A 20,299-nucleotide genomic window follows, 5' to 3' on the forward strand; every position below is an offset into this window, starting at 1 on the left:
GTAGTGCGACAACGGCTGCAAATGTGTTACCTGTGTGAGCAGAGACTCCTCTTCGACGGGTAGCTCCTCCGGCAGACACAGCACGGTGTGGGTCGTGAACACGCTCTTGTGGTAGTGCGACAACGGCTGCAAATGTGTTACCTGTGTGAGCAGAGACTCCTCTTCGACGGGTAACTCCTCCGGCAGACACAGCACGGTGTGGCTCGTGAACACGCTCTTGTGATAGTGCGACAACGGCTGCAAATGTGTTACCTGTGTGAGCAGAGAGTCCTCTTCGACGGGTAGCTCCTCCGGCAGACACAGCACCGTGTGGCTCGTGAACACGCTCTTGTGGTAGTGCGACAACGGATGCAAATGTGTTACCTGTGTGAGCAGAGAGTCCTCTTCGACGGGTAGCTCCTCCGGCAGACACAGCACCGTGTGGCTCGTGAACACGCTCTTGTGGTAGTGCGACAACGGCTGCTAATGTGTTACCTGTGTGAGCAGAGACTCCTCTTCGACGGATAACTCCTCCGGCAGACACAGCACCGTGTGGCTCGTGAACACGCTCTTGTGGTAGTGCGACAACGGCTGCTAATGTGTTACCTGTGTGAGCAGAGACTCCTCTTCGACGGGTAGCTCCTCCGGCAGACACAGCACCGTGTGGCTCGTGAACACGCTCTTGTGGTAGTGCGACAACGGCTGCAAATAAAAATACACATATGTAGTTTTTCAAAGGACTGTTTCATTTCAATCATAGACAGAGAGAATCATACTATCTTTGTCTTACACTAGTACTAGCACCCAAAAGAAGAAGTTTTCCTGGTTCTTACTGACTGACAAATTGGTTTGACCAACAATATCAATACAATGTTTGTATTCCTATGTGACGTTGGGAGACTTGGGAGCGCGTCACACGCATGTTACATTTCGTTGTCTTTTTATTAATGTTTAATTTTCCTGCTGTTGATGTAATTAATAATGCATTGCATTAGCCTTATCTGGGATATAATTCAATTTTTTATAATCATATACATACTACAACTCCACATTCGAATGTCACGAACAGGTCAATTCGATTACACGATATGGATAGTGATCGTTACGGTAGAAATACGTCAAATAAGTATGGGTAAATGTGTGATCCTCCACAGCCGGACCACCTCGTCCGATTGCGCTCAGTTTTTAATGGCGAAATGTACCTCTAATGTACTTCATGTACCTCGTCGGAAATTGAACGTACCTCTGTAGTTTGGCAGATATATGCGTTTAAAAGGGGTCCGGCTGGGGAGTAAAATCTGCAGCCGGACCACGCCTGGATCCGATCATATCTGTTATTTTGAGATATAATTTAAATATCAGATGAATGTACCTGTTACGTACCTCCGAAGAAATCGTTTTTTTATTAAAAAAATGGTCTCATAAATGAATTTTCATACATTTCATTTTTTTAGTATACGCGTAAGCGCCTGTCAAAAAATAATAGCAACATAGTAGAAAACAAATGTATTCAATTCGGGCAAGTCGTCTAACGTGTCAACTAGATACAAATGTGGGTGGTTATAGGGAGTGTTTTAAACCGACACGAGTTTAGTTAGTAGTCTTTTTCATTTCATTTCAGTCATTTGCATAGTTTTTGTGTAATAAATTTTTGAAGATCGTGTTTTAGGCCCCCGGATTTTACGAAAAACGTTAATAATTTGCAAATTATTTTGTAAACTTTCCGTTGTTTAGTGCTATTGGATAAACCATTCAAAGACGCAAATTTAGTGGCAATTGTGACTTCTCTAGGTATATTGGTTATAAAGATATTAATGAATTTAATGTTTTTGGTTTTCATTTTTTTTCTTCCATATTCCGCCGTAGTATTAGGAGCCCATATTTGTATGACAGCTTCATTTATATGTCTTCTATCCACCCTATTTTTTACAAGACCTAATTCCGTGAAACATTCAAGTAATCATCGAAACACTATATCCGGCCGCTAGGGTTGGCACTTCGGTATTTTTATTTATACGCCATTTTCTTGGGGATATCTGGTTTCGACTTCATATGGAAGAAAATGTGATCCCACTGCTTCGAGAACTGATTTAGTAAGTACCTATCAGGCAAGTGAGAGTCGGGTTCGCACACGAAGGGTCTAAAAAAATTTTACCATGTCATACAGTGTACGATGACACGGGTCCTCAATGTGCAACTCCAACTCGTACTTGACCCTAACTTTATTTAATTTAATTTTTAAACATTTAATAATTGGAATTTAAATTTAGGGCAGTACGTTTCAATAGTGGCACTACTAATGACGGCAATACCGCGAGAACAGTTTTGTCTGACAAACATCGTGAAGCATTTGCAAACATCCTTGGCTTAGAGAAGTGGCTTCTGGACGATCCCCACACAGTTCTAGTTGTATTGTCGAGTGGTCTTCCAATAGACGCAGAGAAGTTTGGCAATTTTTGTAAAGAACTAGTCCAAAAATATGTCAATACTTACAAATGGTGTCCTATGACAGTCACCATACATAAAATTTTGGCCCATGGCGCTGCAATCATTCGAAACTCGTCTGTTCCAGTTGGTATGCTTTCCGAGCAAGCAGTAGAGTCACGGAACAAATATTGGCGTCACGATCGACAACACCATACTCGGAAATCGGATAGGATAAAAACAATGTCTGATTTGTTTCACAGAGCACTAGTCTCATCAGATCCAGTAATTTCCGAACAACAGATGTCAAAGAGAATAAAATATATTAAAAAACGTCCCCTACCATCTGCCGCAGTAGCTTTATTGAAAGCACCGCAATCACCACAGGCACAGGAATCTCAGGAGGAAACCCCAACACCAACATCCGAGTTCTGTCCAGACGACAGTTATTACGAGGTGCAAGATGGGGCAGAGAGCCTCGAAGTAGAAAATGATGACCCGACTAAAAACAGATATATACAGCAGTGTTTCACCTTACTGCATGGTAATGAGGTCCAAAAGTGTATACGTCTCTTTGTAGTTGACTGTCATACAGCTAACGACCAAAATGTAAATATTATCTACCCTAATTATAAAGAGGAAGAATTTGTAAGTTATCTATAGCTAATAAATTACTAAATCTTAAAAAAACTTATTATTTCATATGTGTAGGTTTTTATTAACATATTAAAGTTTGTTTTTACCACTCATAAAAGTGCTATACTGTGTATACAGCGTTAATATTATATCCGGCTGAACCCGGATATTGGTAGTGGCAGCCCTGACCGAAAATTTTAATTGGCTTTAAATTCAATCTTCCACGGAATTAGGTCTTGTAAAAAATAGTGTAGATAGAAGACGTATAAATGAAGCTGTCATACAAATATGGGCTCCTACTACGGCGGAACATGGAAGAAAAAAAAATAAAAACCAAAAACAATAAATTCATTAATATCTTTGTAACCAATATACCTAGAGATGTCACAATTGCCTCTAAATTTGCGTCTTCAAACGGTTTATCCAATAATACTAAACAACGGAAAGTTCATAAAACGATTTGCAATTATTTTTAAGTTTTTCGTTATATCCGGGTGCCTAAAACACGATTTTCAAAAAAATATTACACAAAAACTACGCAAATTGGACACGCGGGAATTTTAGTCTCGCATTTGTAATGATCTAAACTTCAGTAATTTGCAATAAAATAAGGATGTCACTTTTTTGGCTTCTATAAAACACTGTGAGACCTACACTTTTTTTCCAACTTGATATACTTTTCTTATTTTTTGATATATCTGGTTAATCATTTTTTAACATTATGTAAAGGATATTCACAGTCATTTAGTATGTATTTTGGACTAATCCATTCAGCCATTTTCAATTTATAGCAGTTCGAAGTCAACTGTGGTTTGTGAAATTTTTGAACGTTTTCTAATAATTTGTTAGACCAAGTATTGAAAATGTTACAGTACGTTATATATTTATACTGCCGACTTTATGACGTCACAGCAGTTATCCCCACCACTTTCGCGCTTGTCATCTCATATATTTGGGTTCAAGGCATTACACTGAATGCATTGATACCATATTCACCCATATCCCGGACGACATGAGCGGAAATCGATTTCTAGAACACTTTTCTTTCGCTGGCCGGTCTACTATAAGAATGTCCGTATACTTAATATTTATTTATAAATTACGCACAATAAGAGGCAAAGTAAATCACGTTTGTTGCATGGGAGCCCCACGTTAATATTTATTTTATTATTTTTTAGTATATGTTGTTATAGCGGCAACATCTCTGCGAATTTCAACTGTGTACTGTAAAACGTTGTACAATACACGTGCGAAAAGGTAATTCGCAACTCGTGTCGGTTTAAAACACTCCCTATAACCACCCACATTTGTATCTAGTTGACACGTTAGACGACTTGCCCGAATTGAATACATTTGTTTTCTACTATGTTGCTATTATTTTTTGACAGGCGCTTACGCGTATACTCAAAAAATGAAATGTATGAAAATTCATTTATGAGACCATTTTTTAAATAAAAAAAACGATTTCTTCGGAGGTACGTAACAGGTACATTCATCTGATATTTAAATTATATCTCAAAATAACAGATATGATCGGATCCAGGCGTGGTCCGGCTGCAGATTTTACTCCCCAGCCGGACCCCTTTTAAACGCATATATCTGCCAAACTACAGAGGTACGTTCAATTTCCGACGAGGTACATGAAGTACATTAGAGGTACATTTCGCCATTAAAAACTGAGCGCAATCGGACGAGGTGGTCCGGCTGTGGAGGATCACACTGGGTAAATATTGTAAGTCATAGTAATTTACTCACCATTCCACATAAGAGGTCATACATAATGACCCCAAAGCTCCAGAAGTCACATATCCTTTCATCAGCTATACATCATACAACTCCGGGGCCACGAACTATTCGACCCGACGATATGAACAGTGATCGTTGTGGGAGGGACACGTCTAGTGGACGATCCGACGTATGTTAGAATTATTATATTGTAAGTTATAGAATAATAAACTTACCACTCCACACAGCAGCTCATACATAATGACCCCAAAACTCCAGAAATCGCACAATCTCTCGTCCCCAATTTCCGCACAGACGTTATACAATTCAGGTGCGACGAATAGGTCTATCCGACCCGACGACATGGACAGTGATCGTTGTGGGAGGGACACGTCTGGCGGGTAGCCCGCGAAGTAGGTGAGGATCACTTGTCCACCGTCCCCTAGGAGAATGTTTGACGGGTTCAGGTCTCTGGAATTAAAATATAATGTTCAATTACATATAATTAAAATCATTTTTTAGTCCAGTCGACCTAGCAATGTACAAACTACCAAATTACACGTTACATGCCTATAGGCCCCGTGCATGAACTATAGCGGGCAACATAGGAGCCGTCAGATTTTTGTCGCGAGGCGTAAATGTGTCGTTTACGCTTCCGATGTAGCCCACAAAATGGCAAAACCTACTATGCACAAGTAAACGTACCGACGAGAACGGTAGATGGTAGCACTTGCTTTGGTAATGTACACGTGCACATATGTTTCCGATTCAAGCCACAAGATGGCAGACCCTCCATCACGCACGATCCCTATAGCTAAGACATAATGTAACTTCGTATAAGATGAATAAAGTCTAAGAAAAAAACGTGCCTCGGAGATCAAGAAAAAGTCATTCTCGCATAGATGGCGCACACACCTTTGGCCTATTCTCGGCTAGATGGCATGAAAACACTGTTTCATATTTAACAATTTTAACACATCGATATCAGTGAATGAACATGGGTCAAAATGATATAAAAATAATTAAATCATTTATCCATATATATTAATTTTTTGATAATTTTATACGTGTTTATTTTGAGTTATAGTCGTGTGTCGATAGATGGCAGTAAATTTACAGTGACTACAACATTTACTATGACAGGACCCCTCTATACTATCTATTCTTTTTGCCTCTACCACAGAATAAGTAATAGTATTATCATACAGAACGGACACGCACCGCCCCGCCCCGACTCGGATTACCTCGCCCCGCGACTGAGTTCTGACGGACTCCTGACGTACGCTCAGTTCGGCTAGCGACGCCGCGACGCGATGACGCAACGTTCAAAATGCCGGTGTATTGTGCGATGTACGGGTAGTACGGATACCTACTTATTGTAGAAATGATAATATAGTTTTCCAAAGAGACGAAATATGTATCAGTAAATAAGGCTATACTTTATCGTAAAAATAATAATATCATATGAATTAAAATAAAACCCGTTCGTTGAATTTGTGAATGTTAAGCCAACATTTAATATTTAAAGTACCTAAGGTAACTAGACCTTCTACACAGATATTTCTCGTAAATGTTTTATTTTTAGTTTAACACTCTTTTCACAAAAAAGAACTTGTTGGTCGCGGGACATTCGCGTTTAATTTTTAATTTAATTTTAAGAATTTAAGAAATAATTTACATAATTATTTCTTAAAATGTTATATAAAATAATCAATAGGCATCAACAATAAGGTACATTTAATAATGGCGTGTTGAAAGTCCAAGTACGTGCAGGACTATAAACTGACAAAGCCAATTCAACAATTGGAGCGAAATAAAACATAAACCTATATTTTGTTAAACATAAACCTATATTTTGTTTTTTTACGTATTTCGGTCGAATTATGCAACGCAGCGGGCCGCTCGTCGTGTCCTTCGGCCGGCCTCGGCAAACCTCGGCTTCGCCTTCCCCGCGCGCCGCACGAGTCAGCCCTAAGCCACTTACTCACACAATGACGCGTGTACAGACGTGCCGTGCACACATATAAACGCAAATGATTTTCGATGTATGGCGTGTCCGCCCTGTGCCTCTACCAAACAATAGAAGCAGTGTAAGAAAGCGATTTACCTGCAGATAACTCCAGCGTTGTGCAAACTCTCTAACGCAGTGAGTATTTGCGCGGCCCAGCTCCGCACGGCCGACGGCGGGAGTACGCACCGGGGCATCGGCGTCAACTGGAATATATCGTATATTACCTACAGAAAGCTGCAACATTGCATGGACACATTAATGAATTCATTCATAAAGTGGTCATGCAGTTTTGCGGCATGGTGTACCTCACAAGGAAGAAGATTCTTCCTCGCGTTATCCTGGCATTTTGCCACGGCTCATGGAAACCTGGGGTCCGCTTGACAACTAATCCTAAGAATTGACGTAGGCACTAGCTTTTACGAAAGCGATCGCCAATGGTGTATCTCTCAATTCATCATATCGTATTCTATCCGGCCATAGACTAACATAAGTAAAGAAAGTAACTCCATACATCAAGTTTAGTTTCTTACCAAAACGCGAGTTATTTCGTAATCGACATCTATCGTCAAATAGTGGAATTATCAGTAGCCTGTATGGAGTTATCATTCTTTCTTTACTTATCTTTATTTATGATCCGTCTGTTGTGTTAATTATATATTTTACTCACTCTAAAATGCGTAGGCGACTCCTCTCTCCCATTCTCCTCCTTCACCTCCTCCTCCTCACGCAGCGCTCTGTCCACATTCTTCAGCAGCGTCTGCGAATTCTTCACCAGCTCCTCAACCTCATCCCCCTCCTTAACCTCCTCGACTTTCTTCATCGGTTCACTGAACACATTCTCCAAGTTAACTTCTCTCGCTGGCGTACTTGGTATAGACTTAGCATAGTTTTTAATATAGTCTAGTAATTTTTCGCCCGGCGCGTAAGTGAGTATGAGGAAGATGAGGGAGTTGGTTTCGATGTAGGCGTGGAGCGGAACCATGTATGGTATGCTGGTGGGTAGGACGGGTTGGCGGGTCTCGTTGGTTCGCTGGAGGAAGTATTCGTCGAATTCTGTTAGGTTGTTGGGGATTTTTTGGATCACCTGAAAAAACAAAATATGATAAAACAATTAACTTGTTGTGAGGTTTTCTTCATGAGAATGTAATTTTTTGATAAAACCTAACATCAAAGGCATTGTTTATTGTCAATACCTAGGTAGGTAAATGAGACTTGTAAATAAAACAGGTACAATTGTAAACGTAGAAAAATGCCTTTTTTTAGCACCCGGTACAGTGCTTCTAGTTCTTCGTACGGGCGGCGCAGCATGGACAACGGCACCGGACAGTGCAGGGGTGTCGGCGTTGGTGTGACGTACCTTCATAGCGTAGCAGGCCTGTTCGGCCTTTGGATAGGACTAGCATCATGGTGTCAGCCACTACGGCTAGCACCCGGTACAGTGCTAGCTCTTCGTACGGGCGGCGCAGCATGGACAACGGCACCGGACAGTGCAAGGGTATGGGCGTTGGTGTGACGTACCTTCATAGCGTAGCAGGCCTGTTCGGCCTTGTGTAGGACTAGCATCATGGTGTCAGCCACTACGGATAGCACCCGGTACAGTGCTAGCTCTTCGTACGGGCGGCGCAGCATGGACAACGGCACCGGACAGTGCAAGGGTATGGGCGTTGGTGTGACGTACCTTCATAGCGTAGCAGGCCTGTTCGGCCTTTGGATAGGACTAGCATCATGGTGTCAGCCACTACGGCTAGCACCCGGTACAGTGCTAGCTCTTCGTACGGGCGGCGCAGCATGGACAACGGCACCGGACAGTGCAGGGGTGTGGGCGTTGGTGTGACGTACCTTCATAGCGTAGCAGGCCTGTTCGGCCTTGTGTAGGACTAGCATCATGGTATCAGCCACTACGGCTAGCACCCGGTACAGTGCTAGCTCTTCGTACGGGTGGCGCAGCATGGAAAACGGCACCGGACAGTGCAGGGGTGTGGGCGTTGGTGTGACGTACCTTCATAGCGTAGCAGGCCTGTTCGGCCTTGTGCAGAACTAGCATCATGGTGTCAGCCACTACGGCTAGCACCCGGTACAGTGCTAAATCTTCGTACGGGCGGCGCAGCATGGATAATGGTACCGGACAGTGCAGGGGTGTGGGCTCCGGCTCTGGTATCAGCTGAAGAGATAAAAAAAAACGAATGAAGTATACTATAGTCTGTATCTTTAGGTATTAAAAAAAGTAAACAATTTGTACATTTTTAGGTAGTTATAATACCAAATACAAAACCGCCTGGACCAGTCACTGAACGACCCGACTTTAACTACATTATTTGATCATGCAATGTTTTGATTGATTTGGTTGATTTAGTTTACTTTTATTTAAATACCTAAAGATACAGAGTATAGCTTGTTTTAATGGCATCAGTGTAATTTATTAGCAAAACGTCCACGGACCGACGGTCACGGAAGTTTTGTTAGTGAGAGTTGACGGAATCTACAAAGCTATGGATAAAATAATGCGCTATTGTATATTCCTTAAAATCTAACCACCGAAAGGAGAGAGTTTGTAGGAAGAAGAAATTTCCCGAATTTTCGATACGTCCATAGAATTCGGCCATGTCTCAAAAATTGGGAAAGTCAATTAGGGACAGTACATATGCATTTGTTTAACATATCGAGGGATGGGCGGTGAAACCCGATAAGTCGCGCAAATAGGTTTTTGAAATTAGAACTATATGTGACGTGCATAGAGTTCTTATTTAAGTGACAAAATATCTCGACTCGAAAAATTTACTCGGAAATGAGAAATGGATCCCACCCACAAGATGGACGGACGACCTTGTTAAAGCCGCCGGAAGAAGCTGGATGCGGGTCGCTTCCAACCGGTATGAATGGAGGTCCAAGGGGGAGTCCTATGTTCAGCAGTGGACGTCTTATGGCTGAGATGATGATGAGAAATGGATGACTTACGCTTTCATGAGCGTCGCAGAGATGGTTCTTGTAGATCTCCTCGGCGTAGGAGAGGTACTTGTTGGTCTTCTCCTTGATGAGGGCTCGCCGCTGCGGGTCCGAGTCCGCTGCAAACATACATAACAATACGTGTTTCAATTAACACATTACCTTCCTCCGCAATGCGCGGTCGGATAAGATAGGGAAATAAAAGAACTTATTAAAAATTTCGATAGAAAATGCGATTTACAAAGATACAGTACCTACAAGTAAAAAGATAAGTGTTTTTGCTAGATAGAGAAACAAACAGTGATCTTGTAATGTTAAATATTTTGAATGCGTCCCTGTTTTTGTATGTTCAAGTTGAGTAAAACAATAATAAAGTTACAAAATAATTTGTACATATGTAGTGCATAGTTGTTTTCCATCGTATTTCCTCGGAAACGTTCGTATTTGTCATGCCACTTCAGTCAACCTCAGTACTTTTGTCGAGACTGAGTGAAATAGCGGGACACATTCGTGCGTTTCCGTGAAAATACGAAGTAAAATAATTATGCACTACACCTGTATGTTGTTAGTGTTATAAATAACGTGCATTAATTATAGTAAGAATGAGAAGTGTTGTTTTGCTACATACATAGTAAAAAACCGGGCAAGTGCGAGTCGGACTCGCGCACGAAGGGTTCCGTACCATAATACAAAAAAAAAACAAAAAAAAAGCAAAAAGAAAACGGTCACCCATCCAAGTACTGACCACTCCCGACGTTGCTTAACTTTGGTCAAAAATCACGTTTGTTGTATGGGAGCCCCATTTAAATCTTTATTTTATTCTGTTTTTAGTATTTGTTGTTATAGCGGCAACAGAAATACATCATCTGTGAAAATTTCAACTGTCTAGCTATCACGGTTCGTGAGATACAGCCTGGTGACAGACGGACGGACGGACGGACGGACGGACAGCGAAGTCTTAGTAATAGGGTCCCGTTTTACCCTTTGGGTACGGAACCCTAATATGGGTAATTTACGAACAGGTATTCTTTATTGCACCATTTTTAAGCTCTTACTTATTTCAAACTCGTAGTTTTCACAATTGCACTCCTGCACATATTCACACAAGAACAGGAAATTCATTTTAACAAGTTGTCACTAGAAAATAATCTATTAATCACTTATGGTGTTCCACTATCGAGTGACATGGATGTAATGAGCACGAGCGCTTATCCGCGAGTTTGTATGGATAGTAAGGATTACTCTTATCAGTTACGATAAAAGTTGATTCACTGCTAATTTTAAATAAGCTGTGAAGGGTAAATAATTCACTCAAATGGCTACTGTAATGTCTGGGCTAGAAGGTTTAATTTGTAAAAACAGCTTGTATGCTCCGGTGGACAGCCTGATCTTAACCAATACGTCGCAGACTGTCGCAGAACTATAAGGTGACGTAACTTATTACGAACTAAGTAGTCATAATTAGGTACCTACATATCTAATCTAAACAATTATTGCCAATTAATAATTAAAGATAAGATAATTTGATGGTTGCACCAAAGACAATTGATAGAGATAGAGAGGTACAGATGTAGTGCGTAATTATTTTCCATCGTATTTTCACGGAAAAGTACGAACGTGTCCATTTCAGTCTCAGACTCTCGGTACAAAAAGTACAGAGGTTGACGGAAGTAGCATGACAAATACGAACGGATCCGAGAAAATACGATGGAAAACAATTATGCACTACATCTGTACCACAAAATGTATGAAGTTGTACAGCGCCACCTCGTTTACCTGTCAAATTCGAAGCACGAAATGGTCTTAGATTTTCATCTTACCCAATGCGTGGCCAACGTGTGTAATAACAACTTTTACGAGCAAGTGTGATGAAAAACATCATGAATACTTACTCTGAACCCCGACCAGCATCTTCTCGATCCCCGACTTGTAAAAATCAAACGCCCTCCGATACTCCCTCATATCCTCACACCGCGCCGCCATGTTCAACAAATACCCGGCTTCGAAAACATAACTGTCCTCCGTCCTCGTCTTACTGTCCACGTTAGACAGGGACGCCTTACTGTACAACGACATTCGACTGTTACTTCGACTCGAAAGCGTAGAATTTAAGGACGAAGTTTCTGATTGCTTTGGGACGTAGTTCTCTAAGCGGGAGCTAGATGGCGCGTCGAAATTAATCAAATCTGGTAGCTTATTTTTGACAGCGCTTTTATTTTGTACGGTGAGTTTGGAGAGTTGGTCGTATAGGTCGTCGTTGAGGCTCTCGAGGGAGTTGAGGGATTCGGTGGAGGAGTGCGGCTTGATTTCGACGACGGCCGCTTCGTAGATTGGGATTTGGGGGATCGATGCGAAGTCTGTTTCGTCGCGGGTCTCTGGTTGGTCTGAAAACAAAGTAGAAATATATATAGAAATGTATTTGCTAGAAATGTGGTAGGTACAGAAATAAGGCGTTAACATGTCACTTTGTACTAGTAGGAGCCACTTAATCTTTTAAATGTAGGTATGCTGAGGAATGCTGAAATTTGTGTATTTGTAGTAAATCTTAAAACTGACTTAGTTTTTTAGAAATCTTACTGCCCACTTAATATAATGTAACCGAAACGGCCAACAGGTGATACACGTAAGCTTCGTCTCGTCCGAAGACGCGGGACGATGGTACCGGAGGCCTCGATCCCTTTTTTATTTCGCGTATGACATACATTTAAGTGTATATCTCCGGATCAATAACTATAATGTCCACAAAACACCTGTCTTCCGGAAGCCTTACCTGTGCGCCGCGGGCTGCGCTCCCGCTCCCGCTCCAGCGGCAGCGGCGGCGCGGGCGCGAGCCGCAGCGCCGCGCGGATGGACTCGATGGCGCCGCGCGCGGGGGACGGCTCGGGTTACCTGTGCGCTGCGGGCTGCGCTCCCGCTCCCGCTCCAGCGGCAGCGGCGGCGCGGGCGCGAGCCGCAGCGCCGCGCGGATGGACTCGATGGCGCCGCGCGCGGGGGACGGCTCGGGTTACCTGTGCGCTGCGGGCTGCGCTCCCGCTCCCGCTCCAGCGGCAGCGGCGGCGCGGGCGCGAGCCGCAGCGCCGCGCGGATGGACTCGATGGCGCCGCGCGCGGGGGACGGCTCGGGTTACCTGTGCGCTGCGGGCTGCGCTCCCGCTCCCGCTCCAGCGGCAGCGGCGGCGCGGGCGCGAGCCGCAGCGCCGCGCGGATGGACTCGATGGCGCCGCGCGCGGGGGACGGCTCGGGTTACCTGTGCGCTGCGGGCTGCGCTCCCGCTCCCGCTCCAGCGGCAGCGGCGGCGCGGGCGCGAGCCGCAGCGCCGCGCGGATGGACTCGATGGCGCCGCGCGCGGGGGACGGCTCGGGTTACCTGTGCGCTGCGGGCTGCGCTCCCGCTCCCGCTCCAGCGGCAGCGGCGGCGCGGGCGCGAGCCGCAGCGCCGCGCGGATGGACTCGATGGCGCCGCGCGCGGGGGACGGCTCGGGTTACCTGTGCGCTGCGGGCTGCGCTCCCGCTCCCGCTCCAGCGGCAGCGGCGGCGCGGGCGCGAGCCGCAGCGCCGCGCGGATGGACTCGATGGCGCCGCGCGCGGGGGACGGCTCGGGTTACCTGTGCGCTGCGGGCTGCGCTCCCGCTCCCGCTCCAGCGGCAGCGGCGGCGCGGGCGCGAGCCGCAGCGCCGCGCGGATGGACTCGATGGCGCCGCGCGCGGGGGACGGCTCGGGTTACCTGTGCGCTGCGGGCTGCGCTCCCGCTCCCGCTCCAGCGGCAGCGGCGGCGCGGGCGCGAGCCGCAGCGCCGCGCGGATGGACTCGATGGCGCCGCGCGCGGGGGACGGCTCGGGTTACCTGTGCGCTGCGGGCTGCGCTCCCGCTCCCGCTCCAGCGGCAGCGGCGGCGCGGGCGCGAGCCGCAGCGCCGCGCGGATGGACTCGATGGCGCCGCGCGCGGGGGACGGCTCGGGTTACCTGTGCGCTGCGGGCTGCGCTCCCGCTCCCGCTCCAGCGGCAGCGGCGGCGCGGGCGCGAGCCGCAGCGCCGCGCGGATGGACTCGATGGCGCCGCGCGCGGGGGACGGCTCGGGTTACCTGTGCGCTGCGGGCTGCGCTCCCGCTCCCGCTCCAGCGGCAGCGGCGGCGCGGGCGCGAGCCGCAGCGCCGCGCGGATGGACTCGATGGCGCCGCGCGCGGGGGACGGCTCGGGTTACCTGTGCGCTGCGGGCTGCGCTCCCGCTCCCGCTCCAGCGGCAGCGGCGGCGCGGGCGCGAGCCGCAGCGCCGCGCGGATGGACTCGATGGCGCCGCGCGCGGGGGACGGCTCGGGTTACCTGTGCGCTGCGGGCTGCGCTCCCGCTCCCGCTCCAGCGGCAGCGGCGGCGCGGGCGCGAGCCGCAGCGCCGCGCGGATGGACTCGATGGCGCCGCGCGCGGGGGACGGCTCGGGTTACCTGTGCGCTGCGGGCTGCGCTCCCGCTCCCGCTCCAGCGGCAGCGGCGGCGCGGGCGCGAGCCGCAGCGCCGCGCGGATGGACTCGATGGCGCCGCGCGCGGGGGACGGCTCGGGTTACCTGTGCGCTGCGGGCTGCGCTCCCGCTCCCGCTCCAGCGGCAGCGGCGGCGCGGGCGCGAGCCGCAGCGCCGCGCGGATGGACTCGATGGCGCCGCGCGCGGGGGACGGCTCGGGTTACCTGTGCGCTGCGGGCTGCGCTCCCGCTCCCGCTCCAGCGGCAGCGGCGGCGCGGGCGCGAGCCGCAGCGCCGCGCGGATGGACTCGATGGCGCCGCGCGCGGGGGACGGCTCGGGTTACCTGTGCGCTGCGGGCTGCGCTCCCGCTCCCGCTCCAGCGGCAGCGGCGGCGCGGGCGCGAGCCGCAGCGCCGCGCGGATGGACTCGATGGCGCCGCGCGCGGGGGACGGCTCGGGTTACCTGTGCGCTGCGGGCTGCGCTCCCGCTCCCGCTCCAGCGGCAGCGGCGGCGCGGGCGCGAGCCGCAGCGCCGCGCGGATGGACTCGATGGCGCCGCGCGCGGGGGACGGCTCGGGTTACCTGTGCGCTGCGGGCTGCGCTCCCGCTCCCGCTCCAGCGGCAGCGGCGGCGCGGGCGCGAGCCGCAGCGCCGCGCGGATGGACTCGATGGCGCCGCGCGCGGGGGACGGCTCGGGTTACCTGTGCGCTGCGGGCTGCGCTCCCGCTCCCGCTCCAGCGGCAGCGGCGGCGCGGGCGCGAGCCGCAGCGCCGCGCGGATGGACTCGATGGCGCCGCGCGCGGGGGACGGCTCGGGTTACCTGTGCGCTGCGGGCTGCGCTCCCGCTCCCGCTCCAGCGGCAGCGGCGGCGCGGGCGCGAGCCGCAGCGCCGCGCGGATGGACTCGATGGCGCCGCGCGCGGGGGACGGCTCGGGTTACCTGTGCGCTGCGGGCTGCGCTCCCGCTCCCGCTCCAGCGGCAGCGGCGGCGCGGGCGCGAGCCGCAGCGCCGCGCGGATGGACTCGATGGCGCCGCGCGCGGGGGACGGCTCGGGTTACCTGTGCGCTGCGGGCTGCGCTCCCGCTCCCGCTCCAGCGGCAGCGGCGGCGCGGGCGCGAGCCGCAGCGCCGCGCGGATGGACTCGATGGCGCCGCGCGCGGGGGACGGCTCGGGTTACCTGTGCGCTGCGGGCTGCGCTCCCGCTCCCGCTCCAGCGGCAGCGGCGGCGCGGGCGCGAGCCGCAGCGCCGCGCGGATGGACTCGATGGCGCCGCGCGCGGGGGACGGCTCGGGTTACCTGTGCGCTGCGGGCTGCGCTCCCGCTCCCGCTCCAGCGGCAGCGGCGGCGCGGGCGCGAGCCGCAGCGCCGCGCGGATGGACTCGATGGCGCCGCGCGCGGGGGACGGCTCGGGTTACCTGTGCGCTGCGGGCTGCGCTCCCGCTCCCGCTCCAGCGGCAGCGGCGGCGCGGGCGCGAGCCGCAGCGCCGCGCGGATGGACTCGATGGCGCCGCGCGCGGGGGACGGCTCGGGTTACCTGTGCGCTGCGGGCTGCGCTCCCGCTCCCGCTCCAGCGGCAGCGGCGGCGCGGGCGCGAGCCGCAGCGCCGCGCGGATGGACTCGATGGCGCCGCGCGCGGGGGACGGCTCGGGTTACCTGTGCGCTGCGGGCTGCGCTCCCGCTCCCGCTCCAGCGGCAGCGGCGGCGCGGGCGCGAGCCGCAGCGCCGCGCGGATGGACTCGATGGCGCCGCGCGTAGGGGACGGCGCCGGGTACCCGCTCTACAACAAGGGGTACACACACAGTCACTAACAAATATATTGTAGTGTCCGACCGAAGTATTATTATGTTTTCGGCAGGTTACGGCATAAAAATCAAATCATCCGGGCTAATGTTGGCTTTCGGCCAAACTTTTACCACTTTTACCCGAGATGTTAGTGTCAACTTTAGCCAGTCTTCTCTGAGACCACCGGGGACGATGCTGTCCTCGAAAGGTCGGAGGTAAAACTTGAAAATCAATATGTCGATTCCGTCCATTAGCGTTTTTCTCGAACGACATTGATAATTTCGTTGACAAAGCGGCGATCGCTTTTAGTTTCAGCAATCAAAAGAAAATGTGACGTCCCACGGATAAAGGTACCTTATGGCGGTTGGCGCTTACGCTATTATTAACGCCGCTCAAATATTATTGCGACGTTATGCGACGTAAGCGCCAGCCGCCATAAGGTACCTTTTGCCGTGGGACGTCACAAATGATTTCTTTTCCTGCAATTAAAAATCAAAGAAATATACACTCGTGGACCAAATTAGCTACATTGACGTTACGCGAATAAGTCCCGTTTTAAAATTTAATAATATATTGACATATTTTAACGAATCAAGTTGTACTATACATATACTATACACAATTTTGGTACACATACCTCCTCAACGCCCCAAAGATATTTGAAAGTTTCTACAACTTTAACAACATAACCGTTTTCGTATATTTTAACTACATTACCCACATAACTATACATGTTTAACACAAAGCAATATTAATCCAAATGAAATGACCCAGCGAAAACTAGATTATATAATTGAATTTAATAAATTCTAAAGAGACAAATAAACAAGACAAACTGTTAATTCTTATAAAAAGCCTATAGTATTTCTCCAGCCCAATGGGTACGGTAACAAGTGAGGACACATCTCCGTACTATTTATAAACAGAAAACGTCAAACCTCGCAAAATTGTATAGAGCCCTATAGTATTTTTCAAACTCAATGGGTGACATGTGAGGAGTTGAAGATACATCTCCATATTATTTATAATCTAAAAACGTCAAATCTCGCCAAAATTGTATTGATATGACATCTGTCAGCGTACCCTTCCTGCTTGAAAAATACCTACTATAGGACTGATGATGATGATGATGATGCTCTCCTGACCTAAGTTAAAAACCGGGCAAGTGCGAGTCGGACTCGCGCACGAAGGGTTCCGTACCATAATGCAAAAAAAAACGGTCACCCATCCAAGTACTGACCACTCACGACGTTGCTTAACTTTGGTCAAAAATCACGTTTGTTGTATGGGAGCCCCATTTAAATCTTTATTTTATTCTGTTTTTAGTATTTGTTGTTATAGCGGCAACAGAAATACATCATCTGCGAAAATTTCAACTGTCTAGCTATCACGGTTCGTGAGATACAGCCTGGTGACAGACGGACGGACGGACGGACGGACGGACAGCAAAGTCTTAGTAATAGGGTCCCGTTTTACCCTTTGGTTACGGAACCCTAAAAAGGTTAGAGAGTAACTTACCAGTCTTTACAAGTAAATCGTCTCTTGTTCCAAACAACTCTAAAACATGCTAATTATGAATAGACACGTTAATTATGATGAGTAAGCAAGAAACTACAACACTGTTAAAAATTATGTAATTTTACATGCAAAAAAATTACATAATCCTGTAAAATTCCCGAAAAATCTGGGAAATTTACGGAAAAATATGACATTTTACGTAATTCTCGTAAATTTTTCATTTTTTCGGTAAAATCAATAATTTTTATGTAGTTTTACATAAAATTTATGTAATAATCACTAAGCCATGAATATTTACATAAAATCTGTAAAATTACATGGAATGTTCGGGATAAATACATTTTGGTATGTATTTTTTACGATTGAAGAGGGAATTTTACTTAGAAATCTCGCAATATTACCTATTTTCGTGAAAAATACATTTTTATGTAAATTGACTTACGTCTTATGTAATATTCCGTAAGATATCAGTAAAATTACAAAAAAACATTATGAAATTTCCCAACATTTCTTTAATTTTACATATATTCTGTTCAATTTACTGTTTAAATGGTCTTTTTACATAACATATATGTAATAATCACTAAGAGATGGAAGTTTACATAACATCTGTAAAATTACATGGAATGTTTGGGACAAATACTTTTTTTATGTGTTTTTAACAATTAAAAAGAGAATTTTACATAAACATCTCGTAATTTTACAAATTTTTTTTCAAATTACATATTTGTGTAAATTTACTTACGTGTAATGTAATATTCGGAATAATGTCAGGAAAATTACAAACAATAATATAAAATTTCCAAAAAATTCTTTAATTTTACATATTTTCTGTAAATTTACTGTTTAAATGTGTCGCTTTACATAATAAATATATAATAATCACTAAGAGATAGAAGTTTACATAAAATCTGTAAAATTACATGGAATGTTTGGGACAAATACATTTTTTTATGTGTTTATATCAATTAAAATGGGTATTTTACATAAAAATCTCATAATTTTACCTAATTTTGTGAAAATTACATTTTTGTGTAAAGTTACTCACGTCTTATGTAAAATTCCAAAAAATGTCATTAAAATCACAAAAAACATTATGAAGTTTCCCAACATTTCTTCATTTTACATATATATTCTGTAGAAATTACTGTTTAAATGGTATTTTTACATAATAAATATGTAATAATTACTAAGAGATGAACGTTTACATAAAATCTGTAAAATTACATGGAACTTTTGGGACAAATACTTTTTTAATGTGTTTTTAACAATTAAATCGGGAATTTGACATAAAAATCTCGTAATTTTACCATTTTTTATTGAGAAACACATTTTTATTACAATTTACTTACTTCTTATGTAATATTCCGAAAAATATCAGAAAAATTACAAAAAACATAATGAAATTTCCCAACATTTTTTTAATTTTATAAATTTTCTGTAAACTTCCTGTTCAAATGGGTCTTTTTACACGATACATATGTAATAGTCACTAAGAAATGCCCGTTTACATAAATATCTGTAATACTACACTTGATTTTTAACAATTGGAACGGGTATTTTACATAAAAATCTCGCAAATTTATTATTTCTTTTGAAAAATACATTTTTATGTAAATTTACTTAAGTCTTATGTAATATTCCGAAACATGTCAGTAATATTACAAACAATATAATGAAATTTACCAATATCTTCTTAATGGTATACCTACATATTTTCTGTAAATTTACTGGTAAAATAAATAAATAATATATAGGACAATTTTACACAAATTAACCTAGTCCCACAGTAAGCTCAATAAGGATTGTGTTGTGGGCACTTTAGGTATAAATGTATAATCGATACATTCTTGAATACATAGGCAACATCCATAACTCCTGATGAACAAATATATTACGTGATAATAGACACACAAATAAATGCTCTGACCAGGATGCAAACCCGGGACGTCCTGCTTTATAGGCAGGGTCACTATCAACTAATAGGCTAAGGAGGCCGTGAATATGTTTTTTTTTACATATTCAATATGTATTGTATAGTAATCACTAAGACAATGGACTTTTACATAAAATCTGTAAAATTACATGGAATGTCAGGGACAAAAATAATTTTATTATCTACGTATTTTTCTATATTATATAAAGCTGCAATACGACTGACTGATGACACAATTGTTCTCCCAGAAGGAGGTTCGTGGTGTGTTAGACTTTGACAGTTTCATATAGAGGGCGGTCTCGTGATCTCCAGAAAATTCCGACTTTTGGTCTACCGCTTCCGGTCAGAAAAATGTTGGACGGGCCGGCCAAACGGTCAGACCTAGGTGGTGCTCGACCAAATGTCATAGAGGGACCCTGGCAGTTTTTAACGCGGCGCTGAGCTTCGAAACCCAGCGCTGCCGTGTCACGCGCATCTCATGTAACTTTAAAAGTCGAGTTTCGAGATAATTACGTTTAAAGTTTTAAAGATTCAAATGCTGTTATCGTTGACGGTTCGTCGTAATTTTTTTATTTTATCTAATCTACATGTAGGAAATATGGTCACAGACTGGGCCCTTTAATTTTTGTTTCGCATAATTGAATAGTTTTCATTTTATTCGAATTAAATGTTTCCGCATGATCAACTCTTCCATACTATAGTGGTCACACGAAGTCATGTAAGTCAAGTTACATGACATTCGCGTGATCAGACGTGACACGTATTACTATAGGAATATTGTTGTCGTATAAATCAAGCGCTCGGCCAGTCATGCCTAACTCCGGTAACTTAAGAAACGATGTTGATATTTTGGTTGTGTCAGTCATACAACTTAAGTTGTGCCTGACGCCATCGGC

The 20,299-nt window shown here is 46.3% G+C and overlaps 1 protein-coding gene across 1 annotated transcript in view; it reads right to left on the minus strand.

The window, feature by feature from the left end:
• LOC134679553 (uncharacterized) overlaps nt 1–20,299 on the minus strand; it is a 41,901-nt gene that overhangs the window by 4,433 nt on the left and 17,169 nt on the right. The window contains exons 4-20 of the mRNA XM_063538509.1: nt 15,702–15,944; nt 15,345–15,572; nt 14,988–15,215; nt 14,631–14,858; nt 14,274–14,501; nt 13,917–14,144; nt 13,560–13,787; nt 13,203–13,430; nt 12,846–13,073; nt 12,608–12,716; nt 11,611–12,102; nt 9,731–9,837; nt 8,743–8,936; nt 8,294–8,453; nt 7,443–7,859; nt 6,872–6,978; nt 5,001–5,235 (exon numbers count right to left, since the gene is read on the minus strand). Of these exons, the coding sequence (XP_063394579.1) occupies nt 5,001–5,235; nt 6,872–6,978; nt 7,443–7,859; nt 8,294–8,453; nt 8,743–8,936; nt 9,731–9,837; nt 11,611–12,102; nt 12,608–12,716; nt 12,846–13,073; nt 13,203–13,430; nt 13,560–13,787; nt 13,917–14,144; nt 14,274–14,501; nt 14,631–14,858; nt 14,988–15,215; nt 15,345–15,572; nt 15,702–15,944 (3,888 nt within the window). The remainder of the gene's footprint in view (nt 1–5,000; nt 5,236–6,871; nt 6,979–7,442; nt 7,860–8,293; nt 8,454–8,742; nt 8,937–9,730; nt 9,838–11,610; nt 12,103–12,607; nt 12,717–12,845; nt 13,074–13,202; nt 13,431–13,559; nt 13,788–13,916; nt 14,145–14,273; nt 14,502–14,630; nt 14,859–14,987; nt 15,216–15,344; nt 15,573–15,701; nt 15,945–20,299) is intronic.

This window comes from Cydia fagiglandana, chromosome 2, assembly GCF_963556715.1.
Source record: "Cydia fagiglandana chromosome 2, ilCydFagi1.1, whole genome shotgun sequence".
Taxonomy (NCBI): Eukaryota; Metazoa; Arthropoda; class Insecta; order Lepidoptera; family Tortricidae; genus Cydia; species Cydia fagiglandana.